The 8235-nt window shown below is 40.2% G+C and overlaps 2 protein-coding genes across 2 annotated transcripts; both read right to left on the bottom strand.

Moving 5' to 3' along the window:
• Window positions 1-767: 767 nt before the first annotated feature.
• On the bottom strand, window positions 768-3405 carry LOC108725795 (uncharacterized). Its single transcript, XM_018453019.1, has 3 exons — window positions 3213-3405; window positions 2643-2821; window positions 768-2480 (listed from the first exon to the last, which is right to left on the bottom strand). Exons 1-3 carry the CDS (start codon window positions 3403-3405, stop codon window positions 768-770), a joined length of 2085 nt encoding a protein of 694 aa, XP_018308521.1.
• A 1001-nt stretch (window positions 3406-4406) lies between these two features.
• Window positions 4407-7415, bottom strand: LOC108725794 (uncharacterized). The gene is made up of 4 exons (XM_018453018.1): window positions 6874-7415; window positions 6101-6566; window positions 5078-5921; window positions 4407-5020 (listed from the first exon to the last, which is right to left on the bottom strand). Exons 1-4 carry the CDS (start codon window positions 7413-7415, stop codon window positions 4407-4409), a joined length of 2466 nt encoding a protein of 821 aa, XP_018308520.1.
• Between the last annotated feature and the right edge of the window lie 820 nt (window positions 7416-8235).

The raw sequence follows: 8235 nt of genomic DNA, 5'->3' as shown, positions 1-8235 counted from the left end.
GTTGGGTATTTTCCATGTCGGCAGAGTATTTAAAAATGTATTTTTATCGCCAGAATTGTACACTTCTAATTGCATATATGTAAATTCGCGTGTATTTGGCCCAATAAAACTTACAAAATCTCCGCTGGGGCGCCACGGTATTTTCTGCAGGGAGCCTATGAGGTCCAATTTCTTCGATGTGACAAAAATCAGGACCCCTCAATAGAATTATTACTTTTACATAATTCTTATCAAAATTAATGAAATTTATTATTGTATCATTTTTGTTATATAAATTAAAACATCTATCAGCTTCCCATTATATAAATAAATGTTATCAAAGGCAATTTTAAATAATCATTTACGCTTACTGTTTAGAAATAATTACTCGCTGGAATTTTTACTAATTCTCGTAGATAGTGGAAGGTAGAGAAAAACTTGTGTTTGTATTGAGAACGAGTTTGCGTAGTTCTTTATTTTCCTTTTGTCTCTTGGCACAACCGTTTTGTGCGCACGCATGCATATACGAGTAAAGGCGAATTACAATGGAGGGATATTCAAATAATAATTGATAGCAAATCAAGATAACTTAACATATACCCCCCACCTTGAAGGGTTTTACCCTTAAAGAAATTAACAATTAGGATTGAACATGTAAATTGCAAAGAAACGGTTGAGTAACTAAATGTAAAATTTAAGCATGAGGAATCTTAATAGCTAAATAGTACAAACAGAATAATGCAATGCAGCAAAAATGAATGTAACAATTGTAAATGTCGTGAATAAACTTAATCGCTATCCGAATCCAATGGCAGCGGACAAAGCTTGACTAGGGCTCGTTTTAAAAGGCCCCTTTCAGTTCTGATTGTTGTTACTCTTGCCACGTGATCAGTGCCTGGATGAAATTCAACAATTCTTCCCATTTTCCAATGTGCGGGTGGCATTTTGTCCTCCTTGATTAATACTAGAGTGTTGACCGGCAATGCTGGATAAGGACATTTCCATTTTAATCTTGTTTGTAATTCGGATATATACTCCTTGTGCCACCTGGTCCAGAAATGTTGCTGTATTTGTTGGATGAGTTGCCATCTTGACAGCCTAGATTCCTTAATTCCGTTCAAGGATGGATCTGCTATGGATGTATACTTTCGGCCGATTAATAAGTGAGCTGGTGTAAGGGGTATATAGTCGTTGGGATCATTTGATAAAGGGGTCAATGGACGGGAATTTAGAATTGCCTCAATTATTGCTACCAAAGTGTATATTTCTTCGAACGTTAAAGACGCATCGCTTGCGACCCTCCTCAAATGATGCTTTGTGCTAAGTACGCCAGCTTCCCAAAGGCCGCCCATGGGAGGTGAATAAACAGGTATGAAATGCCAGTGCACGCCCATTTCATCAGTCTTTAAATTCAAGGTTTCGAGCTCGTTATGTAAGAATTTTCCGAGTTCAAGCAACTCGTTGCTCGCGCCAACGAAAGTAGTTCCGTTGTCGGAATATAAATTCCGAGGTTTGCCCCGACGCGCAGTAAACCGCCTAATGGCTGCCAAAAATGAATCCGTGGACAGGTCCGACACTATCTCTAAGTGAAGCGCTTTTGTGGAGAGGCAAATAAATAAGCAAATGTAACATTTGGATGTCCGACCTCCGCGACCCTTCCTATCTCTAATGTGAAAGGGACCGGCATAGTCCACACCGGTGTTGTAAAACGTTGGCGAAGGCGAGGCTCGAGGAAGCGGTAGCGGACCCATTTGAGCCGTGGCTGCTCTGGGATTTGATTTAAAGCATGTAATGCAACTGCGAACTACCTTTTTTGCTAAGTTCCTTCCGCCAAGAGTCCAAAATCTTTCCCGCGTGTGAGATAAAAGAAGCTGAGGGCCTCCATGCAATAAATTTATATGCTCTTGCTCAAAGATGAGCAAGGCTAATCGATTCTTAGAGCTCAAGAGAATAGGGAATTTTTTGTCGATTTCAAAATCTGCGTTTCTTAAACGACCTCCTACGCGCAATATGGAATTTTCATCCAAGTAAGGATTTAATGCTACTAATCTCCCCTTTTTTACGTGCGTTCCAGATTTAATGCTACTGATTTCGAAGGGAAAGTCCATTTCTTGCGCTAATCTTATTAATTTTAATAGAGTTTGGTTGGCCTCCTCTCCATCGACACGAATATTTGGCCGCCGATTGCGTTTTAATACCCTAAAACAATAAGAAACTACTCTGAGCAGAGTAGATAATTTGGAGTAACGAGATACGATCTCTTCAACATAATGCTGTGTGTTCGTTTGAGTGTTAGCATGTAAAGCTGTAACGACATGATTGGAAACTTGATACTCGCCACAAGACCATTTGGATTCGTGGCTCTGTAAGAACTTAGGCCCCTGCCACCAAATTTCCATATTCATTAACTTCGATGGAGCTACGCCTCTAGACAGCAAATCTGCTGGGTTTTGATCGGTTGATATGTGTCTCCATTGTGCATCGAGATCCAGCTGTTGTACCTGTGATACTCGGTTAAGGGTGATTTACACGGTGCTGCTTTTATTCGCTTTGAGCAAACTTCTTAATTCGTCAGCGAATTCGCTGATGAAAATTTCTTCTAGACGCTCGTTTTTTATTCACTAGCGTCTAATATTTTGAAGAAATATTAGACGCTAGCGTACGATAGTCGCTGCAACTAGCGGTAATGAAGTTGAACCATGTTCAACTTTAACGCTCTCGTCAAGCGAATAGTTGAGCGAGTGAGAACGGCCATTCTCAAAAGTCATGGCACCACGAAAAGACGCTATAAAAGCTGCTGTTATACTTTGTACACGAGCATTGCAAGCTGAAATTCGCAATGCTATAATAAAACGGAAAAGAAAAAATAAACAAATTTGATTTGTATTTTAAGTTAATTTATAACGTATTGTTAATTTATTATTTATTTGTAAGATTGGAGGATTGTAAAAAAAGAGTGCGATGAAATCTCCGTCGTTTTTAAATATGGACCACATGTCATTGATACAACTGATTTCTGTACTGGACGTTATATTTTAGCTAAATCTTCCGATAACTTTATAATTTTGTTTATTTTGCATTGAAAATGACCCGATCGGGGTCGAAACGTTCGTTTGCATGTATACATGTATGTAAGAAATTTTATTAAATATTCTTTGTTATAACTGGCTCATAGCCCATTTTTTTCACTACGATTTTCTCTCAAAATTATCATATAAGAAAATTGAACTTACGTCGAAATTCATTTTCACACATCTTCAGATTCCTTTTTTCGAGATCGCTTAACATCATTGTTACTTGTCCATCTCGCATGGGTTTGTTTGAGTATTCTTTCAGTTTGATATTCCAAACAATTGGATAACGTTCCAAAACTTCGAGGAATATGCATATTTCATTATTCTTTAGTCTTACAAGTTTTGGAGACATTCCGCACGTAACAGATAAAAGAAAATTCCGCACAAAAATAGCACAACTTTAACAATATTGTAAATACTAGAGAATAATTCGGCATACTCTGTACGTACAATATGGCCACTTTTGTCAGCTGAGTGTCTTGCTCATGCGTAGTATGTCGAATTATTCGCCAATCGCCCGCTAATTCAATCGCTACCGTCTTTACATGGAGCGTTTTTAGACGCTACTGCTAAAATCGCTTGACGAAAGCGTTAAAATTGGACATGTTCAACTTTGATGCAGCGACTATTAAACGCTGCAACTTAAACATTTTGAATAAAAAAGGAGCTTCTAGAAGAAATTTTCATCAGCGAATTCGCTGACGAATTAAGAAGTTTGCTCAAAGCGAATAAAAGCAGCACCGTGTAAATCACCCTTCGTGGTAACAAATGAATCAGCAGGCGACTGGCGAATAATTCGGCAAATTGCGCTTACGTGAGTGGCTGTTTCCACTAAACTGTCTCCAAAACGTTAGCGACTTTTAATGGTTAGCAGCATCGTGTAAATGGTTTAACGTTGACGACTTTATCAGCCAGAAATTCGCTCTAGGAGGAGCGAAAATCTGGCGATCAAAGAAGCCAGCGTTAAGCGTCAGAAGTAACACCGTGTAAATCGCCCTTTAGCGACAAATACCGGCTGGGTATGTGGTTGCCCTTGAATCCAATTCAACACAATGGTAGAATCTGTCCATAAGAAAATTTGATCGATTTTGCAGCTCAAGGCTCTACTGACCTTTGAAACTAGTCGAGCGACAGTTAACGCCCCGCACAATTCGAGCCGAGGTATGGTTTCTGTCTTTAAGGGAGCAACTCTCGACTTGGCGCATAGCAATGAAACATGAACCGATCCCGTTGGATTTTGCGATCTCAAATAAACACATCCCCCGTACGCATCTTTCGATGCATCGGAAAACCCGTGTACCTGAATTCTCACAGGATTGCTACAAATAGAATGTCTAGGAATTGTAATATTGTTCAGGCACGCCAACTGATCGCGTGATATTCAAGCCATTGGGAATGAATGCCCGATGGCAGGGACTCATCCCATTCGGTTTTTGCCAACCACAGCTTTTGCAGAATGATTTTAGCCAGAATTATGCAAGAAGCCAACACACCTAGAGGATCGTATATTTGAGAAGTTTCCGAAAGGATGCCTCGTTTTGTGACTTTGAACTGCTTAGAAAGGTTTATCGAAAACGTAAGATGATCGCTATCTATCCGCCCATGCAATCCTAGCGTTTTGTGCGTATTGTTTTCACCCAGCGGGATTATAGACAATTTGTCTTCCTTGCCTAGAACATTTGATATGATTGAAGGTTCGTTAGAAGCCCATTTTGCTAATGGCAGGCAACCTGAAAGTAACACGTCGCGCAAATTTTGAATGACTGCCTTTGCTTCTTCAATTTCATTGAAACCAGTCAGCAAATCATCGACGTAAAAATCAGAACGAATGATCCTGGCGACGCCAGGCAGGGATTGTTCACACTCATTTGCGAGTTGTATGAGCGACCGAATGGCCAAGTAAGATGCCGACGATGTGCCGTAAGTTAACGTGTTCAGTTCGTAAATCTTTATCTCCTCTCTTGGGTCTGTTCACCAAAGTATGCGCTGCAATGGACGATCGTTAGGGGAAACAAGTATCTGACGATACATTTTCTGTAGATCAGCGCATACAACATACGGGTATTGTCTAAAGCGGATGAGTATGGAGAAGAGCTCCTCTTGCACGACCGGACCTACGTATTGACAGTCATTCAACGATAATCCGCTGTCTGATCTCGATGAACCGTCAAAGACCACGCGCAGTTTGGTTGATGCACTGGCTGGCCGAGGTACACCGTGGTGCGGCATGTAAAACGTAGGGTGATAATGCGATGTTTCCTGAATATTGGTCATGTGACCAAGTTCCTCGTATTCCCGCATGAACGCGCAATAGTTTGCCTTAAAGGTTTTGTCCTTTAGAAACCGTTTTTCTAATGAAATTAATCGCCGTATTGCGACGCTTCGCGATTCTCCGAGTTGTTTTGGATCTATTTTTAATGGAATTGATACTATAAAACGCCCGTTTATGTTCCGCATGTGAGTTTGAATAAAGTGTTGCTCGCAACTGGTTTCTTCTTGGCTTGTATGCACCTTGTCGTCGATCGCTTCAAGTTCCCAAAATTTTCTTAATTGCGTGTCAATGGTTCTGGACAATTTAACATTGCTTAAATTGCATTTTATCGACTTAGGAACTTGAGAGAAGGTGGGGCCGCCCACTATCCAACCTAATTTGGTTTTTTGTAAAACTAAACCTTGTTTATTGATTTCAATTTGCCCTATGCATAACAACCTCCAAAACCATTCGCCACCGATCAGAATATCGACCCTGTTGGGTATGTGAAACGAGGGGTCTGCTAAAGGTAAATGTTTCGGAAATTTTAAATGCTGCAATTCAATGTGTTCAGCCGGCATTTGCTGTGCTATTTCATCTAATACTAGACAATTTATCTGAAATTCGAAATCGCGGCGCAAGGAAGACAAGGTCACGGAGCACGTATGTTTAATTATGGATCCCTTGCAGTTTAGAGTGTCTAAGTAATGATTTGCAGGAGTTTTCTTTAGACCCAGCTCGTCACACAGTTTGATATGAAACTCGATTGCGAACAAGAATTAAGCGTTGCTCTTACTTGCGCAGATCCACTGGGTCCTTTGTACATTACTAGAGCTGTAGCTAAGACGATATTGACATTATTACGAGATGACGCACACATAGATTTAGTAGCCATGCCCGAATCGGTATTTTCAATTTTGTTAAAGTGCAGCAATGTGTCATGTTTCGCGTTGCATTTTTTGCAGGAGCCTGAAGAACAATCTTTAATCGCGTGTCCCTTTCTTAGACAGTTGAGACAGATCTTGGCAGATTTAGCCTTATTGGATCTTTCTAAAGGTGTAAGTTCGAGAAAGGTGTTGCAGTTCTGTATGTAATGCTCTCCCTTACATATTGCGCATTCGGCCTTTTGAGAGTGAAAAGATTTGGACTTGCCCGTCGCAACCTTTGCAATTTTAATGTCTTTACTATCCGATTTAGATTGCGATTCTGTATTTTTTACAATTTGAGCGCGATCCCTTAAAAAGCTAGTCAAATCGGGAAGGCTGTGATTTTAAAGTTAGTTTGTGTTTTTCCCATTCATTTGAAGTATTTCTATCTAGCTTAGTGTGAATATGATAAATGACTAAAGAATCCCAATGCTCTGTGGGCTCATTCAGAATCTTTAACGCGCGTAAGTGCTTCGTGACTTCGTCAACGATAGATAAAAGTTTTGCGGATGATTCTTTTGCGATTGGTTGTATATTATACAATGCCTTCACGTGATTGTGGACTAACTGTTTGTGATTGTCATACCTTTCTCGTAGCGCATTCTATGTTATTGCGTAGTTTGTGTCAGAAAGCTCGATAGACCCTATAACCTCCTCGGCCTCGCCCACCACTGATGCCTTTAAATAGTGGAATTTCTGTACGTCTCCAATTGAACGGTTATCGTGTATCAGAGATTTGAAGGTATCACGGAATCCTAACCAGGACTCAAATTCACCGTTGAACTTTGGCAGCGCAATAGTAGGCAACTTTACGCCGAGAGGCTTGGGCGAGACAACGGAAGCCTGAAACCGTGAAATCATACCTGTATCGTTATGTTGCGATTGAATATTTTGATTTACAGGTTCCCTTGCTTGTCCGCGTGTTAATATTTCTTGTGCATGAGCCATAACTGCGAAAAATTCATTTTCGAATTCCTCACGGTTTTTTAATTCCTCTACATCGTCTTCGCCTTTGCCTTCTTCTTCGATGGCATCCTGAGCTTCATAAAATTCGTTAATTACGCTATTTGCTTTGAGTACGCGGCCTTCTATTTCTAGCTGAAGTAACGGAAGAATAGGCTGAGATATTTCATAATTTTCGGGAAGCCGTGTAGGCAGTGTGTTTACTAAAAAGTTTTTTAACATCGTGAGGCATTCTTAAATGACCTCTTTTTCGCTGCAAGGTTGACATTGTTAATCAAAGTTAGTAAATTGTGAGGTTAAAGCGATCTAACCTTAAATAATTAGACAGCTGGAATGAGCGATGTATTATGCGTTTCAGTCAAATTGATGCAATTCTTTGTTTTGATTGGAAATGGATAGGGGATAGCTCACTTATCTTTGGTGTTACTGCTACAATCAGAACTACTCGTGCCTCTCCTCTTTTGTGACGAAGGTTGGCGTGACCTTTGCATAGGCCTCTGTTCCTTGTCCTTGACGTGACTCGTTGGTCGAGCTAAATATTTGAATGGGTCTTGCAAGCTGTTCTTGCTTTCAGCTTGTTGTCTACGGTTTGCTTCGAACGATCAGGAATGGTTGCTGATCTCACGAACGTTGCTATGAGGCGTCGTTCGCCTCGTGGCCTTGTGATAGCCTCGATGATACTTCGTTCTCGACCTCGCCGAGGGATTGCTACTTTCCTCTACGATCCGGCTCGAAGGACCAATTTTATGTTTAGAAATAATTACTCGCTGGAATTTTTACTAATTCTCGTAGATAGTGGAAGGTAGAGAAAAACTTGTGTTTGTATTGAGAACGAGTTTGCGTAGTTCTTTATTTTCCTTTTGTCTCTTGGCACAACCGTTTTGTGCGCACGCATGCATATACGAGTAAAGGCGAATTACAATGGAGGGATATTCAAATAATAATAGATAGCAAATCAAGATAACTTAACACTTACAGGTTAATATTCAAACAGATAATGATGTAGGAAATACGAATACTATGACATTTTAATTTTAATATC

Source organism: Mycetomoellerius zeteki, unplaced genomic scaffold (assembly GCF_001594055.1).
Source record: "Mycetomoellerius zeteki isolate Tzet28-1 unplaced genomic scaffold, Tzet1.0 scaffold363, whole genome shotgun sequence".
Classification (NCBI taxonomy): Eukaryota; Metazoa; Arthropoda; class Insecta; order Hymenoptera; family Formicidae; genus Mycetomoellerius; species Mycetomoellerius zeteki.
The sequence above is the reverse complement of the archived record's forward strand: the minus strand, read 5'-3'. Positions and strand labels throughout refer to the sequence as shown.